The sequence below is a fragment of the Lithobates pipiens genome, unplaced genomic scaffold (assembly GCF_037356315.1).
Source record: "Lithobates pipiens isolate NorthernLeopardFrog02 unplaced genomic scaffold, aLitPip1_a1.2 Scaffold_23, whole genome shotgun sequence".
Classification (NCBI taxonomy): domain Eukaryota; kingdom Metazoa; phylum Chordata; class Amphibia; order Anura; family Ranidae; genus Lithobates; species Lithobates pipiens.
The window spans coordinates 146,447,132-146,467,851 of record NW_027507785.1 but is presented as its reverse complement, the minus strand read 5'-3'; the positions used below and the strand labels follow the sequence as shown (position 1 = coordinate 146,467,851).

The 20,720-nt window shown below is 46.8% G+C and overlaps 1 protein-coding gene across 9 annotated transcripts in view; it reads left to right on the top strand.

Annotated features, from left to right (window-relative positions):
* IPPK (inositol-pentakisphosphate 2-kinase) overlaps nt 1-20,720 on the top strand; it is a 1,165,378-nt gene that overhangs the window by 61,522 nt on the left and 1,083,136 nt on the right. For 2 of the 9 annotated variants that reach the window (XM_077452463.1, XM_077452465.1), the window contains exon 1: nt 20,377-20,648. The exons of the other annotated variants lie outside the window; for them this stretch is intronic. Coding sequence is in view for 1 of the 2 variants with exons in the window: in XM_077452465.1 (XP_077308591.1) it covers nt 20,386-20,648 (263 nt within the window). In the remaining variant the exon portion in view is untranslated. Of the gene's footprint in view, nt 1-20,376; nt 20,649-20,720 lie in introns of those variants that run through there. 9 annotated transcript variants of the gene reach the window in all.

Here is a 20,720-nt window from a genome sequence, read left to right as displayed (position 1 = left end):
TATTGTGTAACAATTTTGCCTAGTTCTCCTAATGGCAGGCTATACAACCCATTTAGTTACAGAGAGGAGCTGTGTCGGTCGGTTATGACTTGCCTGCGATGGGGCACTCTGGACATGGATCTCCTAACCTCTCGGTTGAACAGGAAAATGCTGAGCTTCCTGGCCAGGATGAGGGATTCTGAGGATGCCACAGACGCCCTGGTGCCGTCATGGAGTCAGTATCATTCCATATATGCGTTCCTTCCTTTCAAGCTTCTACCCTGCCTACTGCAAAGGATAGAGGCCGAAGGCATTCCAGTCATCCTGGTGGCTCCAGATTGGCCCCATCACCCCTGGTATGCCAAGATGGTGCAGTTGGTCGCAGATGCCCTCTGGTGTCTGCCTCTCAGGGCAGATATTTTATCTCGAGGACCCATCTACCTGCTTTAGTCGCTGTCTTTTACAGCTTGGCTATTGAAAGCTAGATTCTGAAGGACAGGGGACTGTCCAAATCTATTATCCCTACCATGTTGAAAGCTCGAAAGTCTACGTCCTGGAAGATATACCATTGTACCTGGAAGGCATATCTCTTGTGGTGTGAGGCCATGGCTGTGCATCCACGTTCCTTCTCGGTAGGTGGGATAATGACCTTTCTCCAACAGAATGTTGAAAAGAAGTTGGAATTAAGTACCATCAAGGGCCAGATTTCTGCTCTGCTCTGCCAATTTTGCTTTCAATGTCCCCCAGTCACGAACTCTTTGATCCCTTCTTTCATTCAAGGAGTTTGACATGGTGTGCCTCCAGTGCTCTCCCCGTTGCCGCCTTAAAAATCTAAATCTTGGAATATTGGGGAGATTCTCTTGCTTACGCTGTCTTAGGTGGCTTGTTTAGTAGCTATCCTTTTGGCTCGCAGAGTGTCAGAGATGGCGGTCTTGTCCCATAGGTGTCCTTATTTGATTGTACACAAGGAAAAGGTGGTTCTCTGTTCATGCCTTTTCTTTTCTCCTGAAAGTGGTCTCGGCTTTTCATTTGCACAAAGACATTACCCTGCCTTCCCTATGTCCTTGTCTGTCGCATCCTAAGGAAATCGCTCTGCATGTCCTGGATGTGGTTTGGGCGATTAGGGTGTATCTGTCGGCTGACTTTTCAGTGGTCAGATTCTTCTTTTTTTTTTTTTTTGTTACTGTAAAATTCCTTTCTTTGAGTTCATTGACGGACACAGCACCCACCCCTGTTTGTTTTTTTTCTCAAATTGCCTTTCAGGACAACCCTGGAGAGAGCGCAACTCCGCCCCTTTCTTCAGGAAACACTTGCCAACCTTTAAATCCCTCCTCTTCCACCATGGCTTCAGTTATTGTGTTTCCTCTGCCATAGTGGAAGCACTTGCGGGAACTAAAGGGGGGGTTTGCGTTCTCTCCAGGATGGAGGGAAAAGGATTACCTCACTATTTTCTTTTGTTTGTGCGGTGACCATCCCAGCACCCTCCCGGTATGTTCGGAGGGTGCTCCGGAGCCCCCAGCCTTTCCCATGCTCAGCGGAGCGGTGGCCGGCAGGAGGTCGAGGCGTCAAGAGTCCCGGGTTCCAGCGGTTTGACCGCCTGAGCTAGTTTCGGGTTTCCTCTGGAGAGCAAGTGATGCAAGCCACTGACACAGCTTCCTGTCCGGGCGGGGCGACGAGTGGTTCCGGTCGCCTGGAACACAAGGGCCAAGGGGCTGGGTCCATAGACCAGTGTTTCCGCTTCTGGGTCGACACGTCGTTTCTGTACATTTCCCCCGCTGTGCTCTCTGCAAAATGGAGGAGAGCAAGTCGGCGACGGTGGAAGTAGGCACCACACGCAAGAGGGGTACAGCAATGCCTTTTTTTTTTTTCTCTCAGAGTTTATTGGCAATTAAAACAGAACATACAGTCTCAACGTACAATAAACAGAACAATGTAGAAACATACAGCATACACGTTCCTTTCTCATTTCTCCATGAATGAAAATAGAAATAAAAATAAAAACGGCATAGGGAAAAAATTAAATCCCCCGGAGAAAAATACAAAGCAGCAAGGTTAACACCTGGGGGCTTCACATAGTAGTATCTACTCTCTACTGCGCTGGCTATTGAGCCATCTGTCCCAGATCCCGTTGTACTTGTTGGGGCACCCCCTGTGTGTTTGTGTGTGGCTGATCAATACAAACTATTATCAGCTATGTATTAATTTGTCTAGTCCCTATAGATTAGTTGGTCTATTAATACTCTGAGCACATGCTATCTTTAATATTACAATATCACAAAGTTGGCTATGAAACCAAATACACAGTCTAAGATCAATCAAATCTCATTTATTTCCCAAGAAAATAAGAAAGCTTACATAAGGTATCCATAGAAATTACAAGAGTACATAGCATACAATCAGAATACAATATAAGCAATACTTAGCATGTCCTCGTGGCTGTCCTAATGGTGGAGTGAGAGGAAGCTCTCATTCAAACATTCCCTTTTGATAAACACACACCATCCAAACCGCATCCTACTGCCAGTCCCATCTGCTTTGGACCAATCGGTGTTCACATGACAGCCCTCCTTTATATTACTGACTGTCCTGCCATACTTGGCTTCTGGGGACAGTATTGCAGTCGATGTGCCCTGGGCCATCTTCATCATCAATCTCTTTGAAGCTTCGTGCACACCAGGTGGGCTGAAGATAACTCCTTTGCTATGCAGATTCTGTTTGGTGCCACATTCCTCTATACCTTTTAAACATGTGGGACTGCAAGTATCAATATGGCTGAGTTTGGTTGTACAAACAGATGTGTAGAACTTTAGATATATATAACATTAATCCATGTTCAATTCCAACAGTGTGTGTGTGTGTGTGTATGTATACATGTGTGTATCTATCTATCTATCTATAATATATACACTAAAAACTTTAAGTGGTAGATTCACCTCCCCTATCCATGCCTAGACCATAGGTGGAGCATTGCGCATACAGAGTTTGGCTACCAACTTCCTAGCACTGAATAAGGTCTCATGCAAGAGTATAGTCAGGAATTTGGTCGTCGGAGCGTCCGAGAAAAGGCCCAACAAACAGGTTTTAGGGTCCAGTTGTAGGGGTGAGCCCATGTGGTTGTGTAAAATTTGTATGGCCTGCGACCAATAGGCCTGGATGTCCGGGCAGGTCCATATTGGGTGATAAAACGTACAGGGGTGTTTTCCGCGCACCTTGGGCATCGCAGATTTTGTTCAGTTGGGTCAACTGGTCTGATAATCTAGGGGATACTTGTTTGTTTTCGAGGATCTCTTCCCACCTATTCTTTGCTGTGTCTATGATTCGAGATACTGAGCAAGTTCTAAGTACAGGGTGGAGATCAGTCTGGAAGGGTCTGCTCCTACTATAACATCCACCAGGGACAGCCCCTGTGGGCTGGGGAAACCCTCAGCGAATTGGGCCTGTAGGGCATGGGACAGCTGTGCATAGCTAAATAAGATGTGCGGAGGTACCCCAAATTTACCTTGTAGTGTTTTGAAACTACGCACTCCAAGTGGGGTAATTACCTGATGCAAATACACTATTCCCTTGGATGCCCACAGGCCAATTCCTGGTAGTGACCTGAGCTCCCTAAGTTGAGGATTGTGCCATAGGGGGGTGTCGGCGTGCAGAGTCCGCCCCAGTCATTTTCAGAGCAATCTCCCATGTGCGCTTGTGTTGTGCAAGCAAAGGATTGTTCTCTCCTGCCCTCCCCCCCCCTGAACAGTACTTGGAGGGGGGAGTGTACATGGCTGTGCGGTCACTTGCATGTCAGGGCTTGGTACCTGGGTCCGTTCGTTTTATGCAGGTGATAGAAATGGGACAGCTGGGCCACTACATAATGAGTGGAAGTCTGGAAGCACCGCTCCCTCCTGGTCAGTAGGATTTTTTTAGAGTATTCCATGCCAGTTTGAGACTCCTGAAACCCCAGATAAAAGTATTGAGGATGGTATCCAATGTTTTGAAATTTTTTAGGGGGATAATAATCAGTGAATGCCAGAATTTTGTAGAGGAATTTAGGCAACAAGATCATTTTCACTAAGTTGATCCTACCCATTACTCCCAATGGAAGTCTGGCCCAGGATTGTGTCCAAGCTTTCAGGTAAGAGATTAGCGGCTCTATGTTGTTGGGGATGTATTCTAGGGGCTCTCTAGTGATCTGTATGGCTGAAACCCTGTGCAATGGGAGAGATGCGGCATGTCGTCCGCATTAGGGCTGCAACTAACGATTATTTCTTTATCGTACATTATAGGACACAGTCTCAAGTAATTACTTGGTGGGTTATAGGCCTACCTTCAGGTGTTGACCCTGGTATAACCAATACAGGAAGTTGACTCCCCTATATAACCCCTCCTCCTTCCAGGGGCTAAGGTGTTGGTCAAAAGTGAAGATGTGCTCTGCGGAGCTCCAGGAGGGATCCATGAATTTAAAGAAACCTCCACAATCGGATCCATCCGCGCCACTGAGGCCATAGGATGGTACCTGGATCTCGATGCAAAGACGAGGTTTTGCCTGTAATGCTTCTCTTTGAGAGCTGGACCCTAGGAAACAGGACACAGTAAGGGAAGAAGCTTTGCTTTTTCCTTCAATATACCTTGTATGCCTTCTAAATGTCTCCTCTAAGGAGTAACTTACACTACCTATGATGTGTCTTAATGCAGCTCTGTCTCAGAACATGTGTGGTCCCAGCTGCAGAGGGGGTTCTTACTTAAATAGATATTGTGGGATTTGGTAAAAAATACAGCAGTTGCTAATACAGATGTGTATAAACTTCTATATGGGCGTTGGCTGATTTGGTTGACGCAGCTGCTTTAGCTGCATGGTTTAATTACAACCCAGCACTTCCACCTAGTAACATTGGGAAACGCCCTATGCTTCTGTGGTTTTAAAAAAAACGATAAATCTGCTGACAGAACCCCCTCTTCCCCTCCCTCCCCCCTTGTAGAGGTGTATAGTACGTTCACCTTACTTTGTGTTGGACATTCGGGTCCCTAGCAGGGCCTGAGAAAGCAGAGGGGCATGTCCGCAAGGTCACGTGGCGCTGTGTATGGATGTAACGTCCACACACACATACAGCACTTGCTGCATAGCTGAGGGGAAGCGCTGAGGATGCCAGTCAGGTTCCACCTGAGGCTTTTATATTAGACACTCTCATTTCAGAAAGACTTTTTAACTGAAGAGAGGCAGTCTGTCACACTAAGACACCAGAGCGCTGGGCATGTAGGGGTGTAAACGGGCATTTCCAGACATGAAAAACTATTGTTAGTAACAAAAGAATTGGTTTTTTTTTTGTGTACCTCTGCTTGTGCTTTGCACTATTTCTTCCAGACCTACCGTAAAGGTACCTAAGGTGTCACCCCCCCCCCCCCCCTCAGGCTCTGTGAATCCCAGTTATGCCTGTCTTCCTCTTCGGAGAGATCAGACATGGCAAGCAAGGGTGAGTCATTGGAAGCTAGCGGTGGTGCAACTGCTTCACACACTTCAGCCCCTGTAGAGGTGACTGAAGATGCATTTTCCTCTGCCTTGCAAGGTTTAGAAGGAAGATTAGCGGCTTTAATCGCATCCTCCATCCAGTGTATAGGAAGCGTCCTAGATCCCCCTCCCCCACCTTAGACTCTTTATGGTCAGTGGAGGGTCCAAGAGAATTATGGGGACAGGATGGGGTATTGCCCTCAGATGATCGGGAGGAAAGACATGTGATTATTTCTCTGAGGAGGAACCAATACTTGAAGTTCCCAAGGATCCCTACTTCACAATCTGAAGTACAGAGGCTTGCAAAGATGGTTCGCTTTACTTGCATGCTACCCCTAACAGAGTTAGCTGAAGGACCGGTCTCTTCCATGGGTTCTTTGAAGCCTTTACAGCCTTTGCATGAGTTTCCCGTCCACTCATTACTAAAAAAAGCTTATTTATACCGAATGGGATCATCCGGATAAGGATTTTTTCCCTTCCAAAGAGACTTGCAAAGCTCTATCCTATGGAAGAAAGATTCGCTTAACCACCTTCAGACCGGACCATTTTGCTGGTAAATGACCAGAGGTCTTTTTACAATTTTGGCACTGCGCTGCTTTAACTGGTAATTGCGCGGTCATGCAATGTTGTACCCAAACAAAATTTGCGTCCTTTTCTTCCCACAAATAGAGCTTTCTTTTGATGGTATTTGATTGCCTCTGCGATTTTTATTTTTTGCGATATAAACGTAAAAAGACCGCAAATTTTGAAAAAAAATATTTTCTACTTTTTGTTATTAGAAAAATCCAATAAACTCAATTTTAGTCATACATTTAGGCCAAAATGTATTCAGCCACATGTCTTTGGTAAAAAAAAAGTCAATAATTGTATATTTATTGGTTTGCGCAAAAGTTGTCACATCTACAAACTAAGGTACGTTTTCTGGAATTTACGCAGCTTTTAGTTTACGACTGCCTATCTCATTTCTTGAGGTGCTAAAATGGCAGGGCAGTACAAAACCCCCCCAAATGACCCCATTTTGGAAAGTAGACACCCTAAGGAAATTGATAAGTGGCATGTTGAGCCCATTGAATATTTTATTTTCCCAAGGCGTCTTTCAGGACAGCACCTGAGAGATAGCGACTCCACCCTCCTCGTTAGGAAACACCTTCTTCCTCCAGACTTTAAAGGGAGGCGCCTCCCTACCACACATCAGTTTTTGTGTTTCCTCCGGCCCGGAGGGAACACCTTTTGGGAGGGAGTCTGTTTCTCTTAGGTGTTCCTGAGGGACTAGGCTTCTTTCCCTTTTTTTCCTCCTTTAGAGACCCGCTGTCCTCCCGACCTACCCACGCCTCGTCAGCGGTAGCAAGCGGGCTCCTCTTCCCCTCTTGTGCTCGGAGAGAGCCGAAGACTCGGTGGCCCGCACGTTCGTAGGCGCGGCAGCGCGCGTGTGCCGCCGCCATGTTTTTTTTCGGCGGTCGCGCCGGAAGTGACAGAGCGGGTCATCGGGTCAGCTGAAACGTCGTTTCCGGCGTGGACGCAGGGGGGAGGAGGGAGGACAGGTGCTGGTGCCTATTTCCGCTTCCGGTCCGGTGCAGCTGCACGGCGTGACTCCGGAGGCGGCGTTTAGCCACAAGTGGATCTCTGCACAGCTGTTATGGAAGATTCAGCGTCTGCAGCGGTGGGGACAGGCACAGGCACCAGCAAAGCCCAGGTAAGAGGCAGCAGTTAAAGTCTGCCTTTCTTTTTCTATTTCCTGGCGTTTGGTCTCGCTCTCTCCTTTTTTTCCCCCCTGGTGGCAAGGGGCCTGTCTGGGCACTAGAAGCTGACTGGTTTCTTCTCAGTGCACCTGTGTGGTGATCCCTATCAAAGCTGAGACTGGGTCTCACTAAGGGTTCCCTGGTTTTTTTCCCTTTTTTGTCTTTTTCTTCATAGGCTAAGAGCTCTGACCCAAAGAAAAGATGTCCTTCTTGCAGGGCCAAGCTGGGAGAAAATTGGAAGAAAACCTTATGCAGTCCCTGCATTACTTCTTTAGTTAAGGAGGAATCTGCCTCTGTATGTGAGGATCTGGTGGCCTCTGTAAAGAAGGAGCTGTACGCCACGATCCAGAATTTTCGTGACTCACTAGCGAACCCGGCTGCTAGTCAGCCTTCCACTTCAGAGTCTTCCCAGGGGTCTCTCTCAATCCCGGTGTTAGAATCTCTGCCTGAAGACCCTTCAGATAGGGAAAAGCAGTCCACTGCTCTTTCCGTTAAAGATTCGGAAGAGGAGTTTGAGGATTCTGAGCTAGCCCCCTCTAAATTCAAACTGTCCCTTGAAGAGGTCGATGGGCTCCTTAAAGCCATTCATGCTACGCTTGGTTTAAGTGAGGAGAAAAAGGAATTATCACTCCATGACCGCATGTATGCTGGGTTGGATGAGCCTAAGGGCCGAACATTCCCAGTTCATCCGGTCATCTCTGAGGCCATTAGGAAAGAATGGCAGGATCCAGAGAAAAAGCCCTTTTTCTCCAAAGCCCACAAAAGGCGTTTTCCTTTCGAGGAGGACCCTGCAGCAGTATGGAACAAGGTGCCCAGACTGGATGCCGCCTTTTCCCAGGTTTCAAGGTCCACAGATCTGTCCTTTGAGGATATGGGAGTTTTGAAAGATCCGATGGACAAACGCATGGATCTTTTGCTCAAGAGATCATGGCAATCAGTTATGAGCAATTTAAAACCAGCAATGGCCACAACGTGTGTAGCCAGAAATTTAGAATACTGGATTAACCAGTTAAAGTCACATATAGCTGCAGATTCCCCTAAACAGGAAATCTTAGATTCTTTTCCTACCCTGATTACGGCAGTGGCCTATGTTGCAGATGCCTCAGCTGAGGCAATTAAGATATCGGCCAGGTCAGCAGCTCTAACTAATGCTGCAAGAAGAGCCTTATGGCTTAAAACCTGGCCGGGTGACTCGGCTTCAAAGAATAAGCTGTGTGGGTTACCCTTTTCAGGAGACTTGCTCTTCGGCTCTGACCTCGATAATATTCTTGACAGGACAGCCGATAAAAAGAGATCCTTTCCGGTCAAAAAGAAAAAGCAGGTACCAAAACGTCTTTTTCGACCTCAAAAAACTCAGGATCAGGACAGCAAGTTGCAGGGGAGAAGGAAAAGTTGGTCCGCCCCGAAGCCGAAGGGTAGAGGCGGAATTCTCTTCCGTCCTCCTACACAGGCCGAAAAATCGCAATGACTCGTCTCTGCGGGTAGGCGGAAGACTACAAGAATTTCTTCCGCAGTGGTCAGGGATAACTTCAAATCAGTTTATCCTGACCACTCTCGCGCAGGGTTACTCACTCGAGTTTGTCAACGACCCCCCAAAAAAGGTTCCTGATTACCAACACCCCGCGGGATCCAGTAAGGGCCCTGGCCATGAAGTCCTCTCTAGAGGAACTGATGCAACAGGGCGTAGTATTACAGGTACCCCTGCAAGAACAGCAGGAGGGGTTTTATTCCCATGTTTTCCTAGTAAAGAAACCGACAGGGAAGTTTCGGTTGATTCTCAACCTAAAACCTTTAAACGAGTCCATAAGGTACAGGAAGTTCAAAATGGACTCAATTTTTTCGGTCAGAAATCTGTTGACGCCAGGATGTTTTATGGCGTCAGTAGATTTAAAAGACGCATACCTACATGTTCCGATCTCTCCCCAGTCTCAGAAGTTTCTCAGGCTGGCGGTGAGGTTGGGGGGTATGGTTCATCATCTCCAGTTCAGGGCCCTACCCTTCGGCCTGTCATCATCTCCCCGAATTTTTACCAAAATAATGGCAGAAGCTTTAGCGCCACTGCGTCTTCAGGGAATCGCAGTTATTCCTTATTTAGACGATCTGCTGTTTTTCGCCCCATCCAGCGAGGAATTGCAGACCAATCTAGGCAAAGCTCGCAGCCATCTGGAGGCGTTGGGTTGGATTTTGAACCTCCAAAAGTCGTCCCTAAACCCATCTCAGGAGATTCGGTTTTTAGGGTTTCTAATAAATTCGGTGGAGCAAAAAATCTTCCTTCCCTTAGACAAAAAGGACAGGATTTCCGGTGCAGTGTCTTTATTACAGACCAGCCAAAATCTGACAGTAAGACAGGTTATGTCAGCTTTGGGGGTTCTGACTTCAGCAATGCTAGCAGTCCAGTGGGCAAGAATGCATTTCAGGTGTCTGCAGGCTTTCCTTCTAAAATCTTGGGATCACACAGTGGCATCCCTAGAGGCAGAGGTGAGAGTGTCAACCCAGGTAAAAAGGTCCCTATGGTGGTGGAAAAGACAGGAGGTCTTATCGGAAGGGTTAGTCTGGGCTTTTCCAGTCGGGAAAAGACTAACAACCGACGCCAGTTCCTGGGGGTGGGGAGCCCATCTAGGAACACGTTTCACTCAGGGGTCCTGGGCCAAAGAGGAGACAATAAGGTCCTCAAACTGGAGGGAGCTCAAGGCGATTGCCTTAGCTCTGGAGTTGTTTGTTCAGGAGCTTCAGTCCCATCACGTCCAGGTCCTAACAGACAATGCCACGGCAGTGGCTTATTTAAACAGACAGGGGGGTACAAGAAGCAGGTCGCTTCAGGTACTGGCCATGGAGATTCTTCGGTGGGCGGAAAGACATTTGTTATCCCTATCAGCAGTCCACCTAAAAGGGGATCTAAACAGGGTAGCGGACTTCCTAAGCAGAAACGCTATTCGGGAAGCGGAATGGTCTCTAAACCCGGAGGTATTCACAATGATTGCCGGAAAATGGGGTTTACCAGAGGTGGACCTGTTCGCCTCAAGGGTGAACGCCCAGGTTCCCCAGTTCTTTTCCCTGGACAGTCGCGATGGCTCGCTGGGCACGGATGCGCTAGCTTATCCATGGGAATTTCGTCTTTGCTATGCTTTCCCCCCATTTCAGTTAATCCCGTTAATTTTGAGAAAAATTCAGAGGGAGAGGGTGCCAGTTATTCTAATCACGCCCTTTTGGCCAAAAAGGGCCTGGTTTTCGACAGTTCTAGGCCTGGCAGTCAAGCCTTGTTGGCGTCTGCCCCTCAGACACGATCTGTTGTTGCAGGGCCCAGTGAACCATCCAGGAGTGGCCAGTCTGGCCCTCATGGCCTGGTTTCTGAAAGGCAGCTCCTTAGGAGCAAGGGGTTTTCCAACCGTTTGATCTCGACCCTTTTAGCAAGTAGGAAAAGGGTTACGAGGGCCATTTATTCTAAGGTCTGGAAGCGTTATAAAACTTGGTGTTTGTCAACCGCCCAGGTGACAGGGAGCCTTGTCTCCATCTTGGAGTTTTTACAGGATGGAGCAGACAAGGGACTGGCAGTTAGTACCCTGAAGGTGCAGGTAGCAGCCCTGACAGTTTTCTTAGAAAAATCTGTGGCCTCAGATCCGCTGGTGATCAGATTCTTTAGAGCTCTTAAAAGATCTAGGCCAGCTCCTGTTAAGGTTTTTCCTAGATGGGATTTGTCGGTAGTCCTACAGTCTCTAACAAAAGGGCCTTTTGAGCCTCTTGTGGAGGCTTCCCTTAGGTTTCTCACATTAAAAAACGTGTTTCTGATTGCCATTGTCTCTGCACGCAGGATCAGTGAGCTAAATGCTCTGTCAATTAAAGAACCATATCTTTCCATTTTTTCTGATAGAGTTATTCTTAGAACAGATGCAAAATTCTTACCGAAGGTAGCTTCAGTTCAGAACCGTATACAGGACATAGTACTGCCAACGTTTTGTGTTAACCCCAAAGGAAATAAGGAGACTTCTTTCCATACTTTGGACGTCAGGAGGACTCTGCTGAGTTATTTAGAAAGGACGGAGTCCTTCAGGCGTTCAGATTCACTATTTGTACTCTTCTCAGGAAGAAAAAAGGGTTTTCAGGCTTCTAAAGTTACTTTAGCTAGATGGCTGAAATTAGCTATCTCGGAGGCATATTCCCAGGCAGGGTTATCTCCTCCAGCAGGAATTTGTGCACACTCAACCAGAGCTCTGGCGTCTACGTGGGCAGAGAGAGCTGGTGCCACCCCTGAGCAGATCTGCAAGGCGGCGACATGGTCGAGTTTTCACACATTTGTGAAACATTATAGACTGGATCTCACTTCTGCCAGCGATCAGGCGTTTGGCAGAAAGGTCCTGCAAGCTGTTGTCCCGCCCTAAGGGGTAAGTCTCTGTTATCCTCTCAGGTGCTGTCCTGAAAGACGCCTTGGGAAAGACCAAGTTAGACTTACCGGTAACTTGTTTTCCAGAAGTCTTTCAGGACAGCAAGCATCCCGCCCTATGGTATTATATTATGCTACGCTGTGACTAACGTATGTGTTTATGTGTTCCAGCCGGGGGCCGGAGGTTCTCTTCTACAACTGATGTGTGGTAGGGAGGCGCCTCCCTTTAAAGTCTGGAGGAAGAAGGTGTTTCCTAACGAGGAGGGTGGAGTCGCTATCTCTCAGGTGCTGTCCTGAAAGACTTCTGGAAAACAAGTTACCGGTAAGTCTAACTTGGTCTTTTTTGCCTCAAGCGATTGAATAATGACAAAAAAAATGTTTTTTTTTTTTTTTACACAAAGTTGTCACTAAATGATATATTGCTCACACATGCTATGGGCATATGTGAAATGACACCCCAAAATAAATTCTGCTGCTTCTCCTGAGTACGGGGATACCACATATGTGGGACTTTTTGGGAGCCTAGCCGCGTACGGGGCCCCGAAAGCCAAGAACCGCCTTCAGGTTTTCTAAGGGCGTAAATATTTGACTTCACTCCTCACTACCTATTACAGTTTTGAAGGCCATAAAATGCCAAGATGGCACAAAACCCCCACAAATGACCCCATTTTAGAAAGTAGACACCCCAAGCTATTTGCTGAGAGGCATTTTGAGTCCATGGAATATTTTATATTTTGCCACAAGTTGCGGGAAAATTACAAACTTTTTTTTTTTTTTTTTTTTTTCACAAAGTTGTCACTAAATGATATATTGCTCACGCATGCCATGGGCATATGTGAAATGACACCCCAAAATAAATTCTGCTGCTTCTCCTGAGTATGGGGATACCACATATGTGAGACTTTTTGGGAGCCTAGCCGCGTACGGGGCCCCAAAAACCAAGCACCGCCTTCAGGCTTTCTAAGGGCGTTACAGTTTTGAAGGCCATAAAATGCCAAGATGGCACAAACCCCCCCAAATGACCCCATTTTGGAAAGTAGACACCCCTAAATTTAGGGGTACACTAGTGAGACTAGGTAATAAATGGCGGGTGCCCTGAAACTATAAAAAAAATAACTAACCAACCAGCGTCACCTGTAACAGTTATATGGTGATCACTGGTGAAAGGGTTAACTAGGGGGCAATCAGGGGGCTTTATGCGGTAGTATATGGGGGTCCCTGGCGCTATAAAAAGCTGCGGCGAACCTAAATACCTACCTGCCTAACTAGCATCACCTGTGACACTAATACAGTGATCAGAAAAACGATCGCTTATTAGGCTGGGTTCACACTGGAGCGATGCGGGAACGCCACGAATGCGCGGCGGGTTCCCGCATCACATGCCTCCCGGCGGCAGTTCACACTGCCCTATGCGAACTGCTGGGAGTGTCAGTGAAATGTTAATGACACCCCCAGATCAGTTTGCATATCGCAGTGCGATCTGCAAACTCGGATCGCATGGTGTGAACACCCATGCGATCCGATTCTGCTGCGGACCAAAAAAAGGGTCCCGTGCGAGTTTGCGGCGGGTGCGGCGGGTGCGACACGAATTCAGCCATACTATCTGTATGGCTGAACTCGAATCGCACAGAGATCGGATGTGATTTGCACTGCAGTGCGAATCACATCCGTTCTCATAAACCGCTGCAATGTGAACCCAGCCTTAGTGACACTGGCGACGGGGGGGTGATCACGGGGTTAAACCTTTATTGGGGGGGTTAGGGGGTACCTTAGGGCAGTTAGGGTTAGCCCCCTTTAGTTCTAACAGTTATTACAGTCACAAATGACACCCGCCGGGTGATCAGGGGGTTAAACCTTTATTAGGTAATAAATGGCGGGTGCCCTGAAACTATAAAAAAATAACTAACCAACCAGCGTCACCTGTAACAGTTATATGGTGATCACTGGTGAAAGGGTTAACTAGGGGGCAATCAGGGGGCTTTATGCGGTAGTATATGGGGGTCCCTGGCGCTATAAAAAGCTGCGGCGAACCTAAATACCTACCTGCCTAACAAGCGTCACCTGTGACACTAATACAGCGATCAGAAAAACTATCGCTTATTAGGCTGGGTTCACACTGGAGCGATGCGGGAACGCCATGAATCCGCGGCGGGTTCCCGCATCGCATGCCTCCCGGCGGCAGTTCACACTGCCCTATGCGAACTGCTGGGAGTGTCAGTGAAATGTTAATGACACCCCCAGATCAGTTCGCATATCGCAGTGCGATCTGCAAACTCGGATCGCATGGTGTGAACACCCATGCGATCCGATTCTGCTGCGGGCCAAAAAAAGGGTCCCGTGCGAATTTGCGGCGGGTGCGACACGAATTCAGCCATACTATCTGTATGGCTGAACTCGAATCGCACAGAGATCGGATGTGATTTGCACTGCAGTGCGGTGCGAATCACATTCGTTCTCATAAACCGCTGCAATGTGAACCCAGCCTTAGTGACACTGGCGGTGATCATGGGGTTAAACCTTTATTGGGGGGGTTAGGGGGGCACATTAGAACTAAAGGGGGCTAACCCTAACTGCCCTAACAGTTACTACAGTCACAAATGACACCAATGCAAAAAAAAAAAAAAAAAAAAAAAGCAATTGGTGTCACTGTGACTGGGGGGGGGGGGGGCAGGGGTAATTGGGGGGTGATCGGGGGTAAAGGGGGGGTGTGAGTGTGCCTGGCATGTTCTACTGTATGTGGGGTGTGTTGGTGCAACTCACCGAACCTCTCTCCTCGGTGCCGGAACGAAAACTACCGACACGGAGGAGAGAATACATCACTTCCTCTCCTGTGTTTACATTACAGGAGAGGAAGTGATGTCACCGGACATTTTCATTCGCCGGGAGCGATCGAGAGGGGGTGGCCATGAATGAATGGCCGTCCCCTCGTCCGGGATCGCTCCCGAACGAATACCGACCGCCGCAGGCACCGGGCGGGGGCCCGATCGGGCCCCCGACCGGCGGGCAGGCAAGGACGTACATGTAAGCCCTTATGCCTGCCCGTGCCATTCTGCCGACGTACATCGGCGTGCGGCGGTCGGCAAGTGGTTAAAGATGGCAAGTTCCAGCAGTTGACGCTGCGATTTCCAATGTGAAGAAAAAAAAAAGATCCATCAGATAAGAAGTTGGAAGGTCTATTAAAATCCTTTTCTTCTTAGCAGGTACTGTTGCTCAGCCTGCAATTGCAGCTATAGGCATCTGTCAGTCCTTAAAGGACCAGTTCACAGATGCTCTCAGATGAACTCCCTGCACAACAAGCACAGGAACTGGCCGAGCTACCTAAAGCATTATGCTTTGCTGTAGACTCTATGAAGGATTCTATTCACCAGGTACCACGCCTTGCGTTTGTACTTGTACATATGCAAAGGACCCTTTGGTTAAAGGGTTGGTCAGCTGAGACGCCTTGTAAGAACCTTCTAACTAGTTTCCCCTTTAGAGGAGAACGATTATTTGACGATAGTTTGGATAAATACATTCAAACAATTTCCAGCGGAATAGTCAAAAGAAAATATAAGCGTCTTTCATTTAAACTGTACAGCCTCTGCCATCAGACCAGGCATAAAGGAAGACCTGGGGCTACAAGTCTGCAAAGCAGAATACAAGACCTCCTTATGAAGAGGCATCTCCCCTCACCAAGGTGGGGGGGGGGGGACTTCTGATGTACTCAGAAGTCTGGCAAAGGGAGATTCAGGACAAATGGACTCTCTCGACAGTGTCTCTAGGATACAAGCTAGAGCTTTGAGAGTTTCAACCATCTCGTTTTCTGAGATCAAACGTTCCCAAGGATCCAGGGAAAAGGCAATCCCTGTTGCAAGCATTAGGCCGATTATTGGCTCAAGGGGTGATCAGACAGATTCCCAAACAAGAGCAAGGTTTGAGGTTTTGTTACAGCACCTCGGGTATTCACTAAGGTATTAGCCCCACCTCTAGTCAGGTTAAGGGCACAGGGCATAACTGTCTTCGCTTACTTAGATGATTTATTTTTAATAGACCAGTCAGTGGCTTGCTTGAAGCAAGGTGTAGCCATGACAAGCAGTTACCTGGAAGGTTTGGGTTGAATTCTCAACCTAAACAAATCCTCCTTAAAGCCACTAAGAAGGCTGGAGTATCTGGGCCTGATCATAGACACAGCCCAGAAAAGGGGTGTTCTTGCCTCCCGCAAGGATCAGCTCCATACAGGAGCTGGTGAGGATGATCAGGTCGAAGAGGGAGAAATCCTTCAATTCGCCTTTACATGAGGTTGTTAGGGAAGATGGTAGCTTCATTCGAAGCAGTTCCCTATGCTCAAATCCATTCGAAAACTGAAAGCAGTATTCTGTCTGCTTGAAACAAAACGATTCAAGCTTTGGACTTGCCAATGTGGCTGTCCCCATGAGTGTCCCAAAGCCTCAGTTGGTGGTTACTATCTTGGAACCTGCTGAGGGGAAAGTCCTTCAGATCAATTATCTGGAAGGTAGTAACGACAGATTCCAGCCTTTCAGGCTGGGGAGTAGGAGCCTTGCCCATCGACATCCTAGAGATTCCGGCAGTGTATCTGGCTCTAGAAAACCTCCCAGGTTAAAGAATTGTCCTGTCAGGATCCAGTCCGACTATGCCACGGCTGTGGCATATATCAATCACAAGGGGTCACCAAGAGTCTCTCATCTCAGAGAGAGGTGAACCAGATTCTAACTTGGACAGAAGAGAATGTCCCATGCCTATCAGCAGTTTTCATTCTGGGAGTAGAGAATTGGACTATCTAAGTCGCCGGCAGTTATTCCCAGGAGAATGGTCTCTTCACCCCCCAAGGTGTTTCAGGCTGTTTGCCAAAGAAGTGGGGCCTCCGGACGTAGACCTTCTAGCGTCCAGATTCAACACCAAGCTAGTCAACTTTGCATCCAGGACAGGTGACCCACTCGCATACGGAACAGATGCTTTGGCGACCCCGTGGGATCAGTTTTTACTGATCTATGCACTTTTCTCTGATTCAGTTGCTACCTCAAGTTCTTTGCAGAATCAAGCTGGAAAGAAAATCGGTAATACTGGTAGCGCCAGCATGGCCCAGAAGGTCATGGTATGCAGAGATCGTAAGGATGGCAGTGGAGGGTCCAGGGCTCTTCCCACTAAGGCCAGACCTGATATCTCGGGGGCCGATGTTCCATCCTACTTTACGAACGCTAAATTTAACGGCTTGGCTATTGAGACCCACATTCTGAATAAACGTGGGCTTTCCAGGTCAGTTATCTCTACTTTGATTAATGCTAGGAAGCCAGCTTCTAGAGCTATATATTAGAGCCTGGAAAGCTTATGTTTCCTGGTGTGAGTCCAAGGGTTGGTACCCTCAGAGATATATCATAGGCAGAATTCTTACCTTTCTACAATTAAGCGTAGAGATGAAGTTGGCCCTGAGTACTATTAAGGGCCAAGTCTCAGCCTTATCAATTTTTTTGCTTGCTATGCATTCTTTAGTCCAGGGTTTCATGCAAGGAGTGCTGCAGATTAGACCCCTTTCACACTGGGGCGTTTTTCAGGCGCTTTAGCGTTAAAAAAGCGCCTGTAAAGCGCTTGAAAGAAGCCTCATCTGCAGTCCCAATGTGAAAGCCCAAGTGCTTTAAGAACCCTTTCACAATGTCAGCGCCCGAAAAACGCTCGTAAAGCGCCGCTTAAACTAGCAGCGCTTTACCAGCGTTTTTCAAGCGTTATTGGGGCGCTTTTAACCCCTGCTAGTGGCCAAATAAAGGGTTAAAAGCGCCCACAAAACGCTGCTGCCAATAGCGTTTTTCTGGTGTTTTACAGGCGCTTCCCATTGATTTCAATGGGAAGGGGGCGCTTTATTCACTGCTCCAAAAGCGCTGCAAAGAAGCTGCTTGCAGGACTTTTGACGCCCTGCCAGCGCAGCGCCTTGGTGTGAAAGCACTCGGGCGTTTACATTGGGATTGCAGTTGCAGCTTCTTTCAGACGTATTTTTTAACGCTGGAGCGCCTGAATAACGCCCCAGTATGAAAGGGATCTCGGTGTGAAAGCACTCAGGCTTTTACATTGGGATTGCAGTTTGCGGCTTCTTTCAGGCGTATTTTTTAACGCTAAAGCGCATGAAAAACGCCTGAAAAACGCCCCAGTGTGAAAGGGGTCTCAATCCGCCAGTTAAATCACTCTTAAGCCCTTGGGACTTACATTTTAGTTTTGTCAGTGTTGCAAAAACAGCCATTCGAACCGTTGCAGCATGTTCCCTTAGTCCTTCTGACTAGGAAGCTGATATTTTCGTTTGCTATATCCTCAGCATGGAGGATTTCAGAATTGGCTGCTCTTTCTTGTAAGGAGTCATATTTGATTATTCATGAGGACAGAGTGGTGTTACGTCCTCGTCCAGGTTTTTTGCCAAAAGTGGTTTCAGGCTTTCATCTGAATGAAGATCTTGTCAGGGTTTTTTCCCATGACCTTGTTCCAGGGAAGAAAGGTCTCTACATTGTCTTGATGTAGTGAGAGCAGTGAAAATGTATTTAAGTAAACTGCTCCAATTCATAAGACTGATGTCTTATTTCTTCTGCCAGAGGGTCCTAAGAAGGGACAGGCAGCATCAAAATCCACTGTCGCTAAGTGCATTTGGCAAGTTATAATTCAAACTTTTGATTTAAAGGGAAAGATTCCCCCTTTTCAAGTTAAGGCGCACTCTACCAGAGCGGTTGGTGCTTCTTGGGTAGTGCGTCACCAGGCCTCCAGGTCTCAAATCTGCAAGGCTGCGACTTGGCCTTCAGTACATACATTTGCAAAATTTTATCAAGTGCATGCAAGATGGTATGAGGATATCGCCTTTGGGCGCAGTGTGCTGCAGCAGTATAAGTCCTAAGGTCTGGGGGTTACCCTACGAGTTGTGTCTCCCTCCCCTCAAGTAGCATTGCTATGGGACATCCCTCCAAGTAATTACTTGAGACTCTGTGTCCTATGATGTACGATAAAGAAAATAGGATTTTTAAAACCGCTTACCTGTAAAATCCTTTTCTTGGAATACATCATAGGACACAGAGCTCCCGCCCCTCTGTTTTATGGGTTGAGAGTATATTACTTATATTGCTTGGCTACAAAAACTGAGTGCTCCTGGAAGGAGGAGGGGTTATATAGGGGACTTCCTGTATTGGTTATACCAGTGTCAACACCTGAAGGTAGGCCTATAACCCACCAAGTAATTACTTAAGACTCTGTGTCCTATGATGTACTCCAAGAATAGTATTTACAGGTAAGCTGTTTTAAAAATCCTATTTTTCATAATCGATTAGTTGGCCGATTTTATTGTTTCGGTTAATAACCTTTAAAAAAAAAAAAAAAAAAGTGGGTCAAATTGATGTTCATTTTCAACCACAGTGACGGGAAAATTTGGAAATAGAAAACTTCTTAGTCAAAGGAATTTTCAGACAATGTATGTGGTTTTCGTTCAGAAATGACATTCATTTTTAAAAACAGGATGTTAAAAACAAGTGAAAATTTCAAACAAAATTCTTTCATTCAGCTGATGTACAAAGGTTTTTCGTCTGAATATTCTCATCTTAAAATTGATCATATGGCCAGCATAAGGCTCGGTACACACCTATGCAGTTTGCTTTTGATCTGTTTCTGCAGTGCTTTTTGCTGTACGTTTTGATTTTTTGCGCACATTATTTTACTGCAATTTGCATTTTTGCTTTTTTTGTTGGGCAGATTAAAAAACACATTACTGCAAAAACGCATTACATGCTTTTTCTGCAGCTTCTTCATTGAAGTATATTGATCCAATAAAGCACCATTTCGCGTTTAAAAGTCCCTGACCCTTTCAGTTGTGAACGTGTCCCATAGTAAACCATGTAAATGAACTGTAGTGCATTTCTGCAAAAAGCACCAATAAACACATAGATGTGAACCAGGTCTAAGACATTTAGTAACATAATGGGTTAAAAAAAAAAAAATTAGCCCTTTTATCTGCTTTTTTTTCCTACTATAATCACTACTGTAGGTTCATTTTATTTTATTTTTTTTTATTTTTTTTTACTGTAGAACTGTGAAAGTAATATTTACAGTAGCCATTATTTGCCCTTTTTGTACTATAAAGGGCTAATTTTAGTTTTTTTAACCCCATTAGGTTACTGGACAATTAATAGATTATGAAATGAATCGATTACTATTTTCATAATCGATTAGTTGTTTCAGCCATAGTCCGCATACATGCTCACTGTCTCCATCAGGTAGCTCATCCAGAGACCACGAATATTCACATTCGTTCTGAGGGATATGGCGAGTGGCTCCACAGCCAGGGCATATAGTATCGGGGACAACGGGCAGCCCTGTCAAGTCCCCTGCCCCAGTGACAGGGGGCCGGACAACTGCCCATTCACCACCACCCAGGCCTCTGGGGGAAAAGTACAATAATCTAACCCACTTGAGAAAATTCGGGCCGAAACCGTATCTCCTGAGGCATTCCCACAAATATTCCCATTCCACAGAGTCGAACGCCTTGGCGGCGTCTATTGCTATTATTGCCCTATTGTCTACACTCTCATGGCATGCCTGTAGGTTCATATGGAGTCTACGGATGTTCATTGCCGTATTCTTTCCAGGCATAACCCGCTTATCCTATCCCTAGTTCACCCGGACCAAAACAGGGTTTAAGTCTGGTAACTAATATTTTGACCAAAATTTTAATGTCCACTAGAGCTGCCACGACGCGTCGACGTAATCGACTACGTCGACAAAGAAAATTCGTCGATGTGCGTAAATGGCGTCGACGCGTCACACACGTGTCATCTCGCGGGTAAATGGCGGTAATGGCGGCGGCAGCTGCTGCTCCTGCTCCCACTCCCACTCCCGGGAATGGGGAAAAAAGTTCCGGTGCAGCACGAAAATCCAGACCACGACTTTCAAAGGTATGGGAATTCTTTAAACAGAGGCCAGATAAAATGGTCATTTGTTCCCTCTGCAAAACCGAACTGACGTACCACGGCAGCACTACTGCGATGCACGAGCACCTCAGAAGAAAACATCCTGGCGCACTACGGCCTCAAACGGACGAGCCATCTTTGTAAGTACTTACTACTTACTTACTAGTATTTTGTTCATTTTGGGAGTAATTTGTGGTCAATATTTATTAATA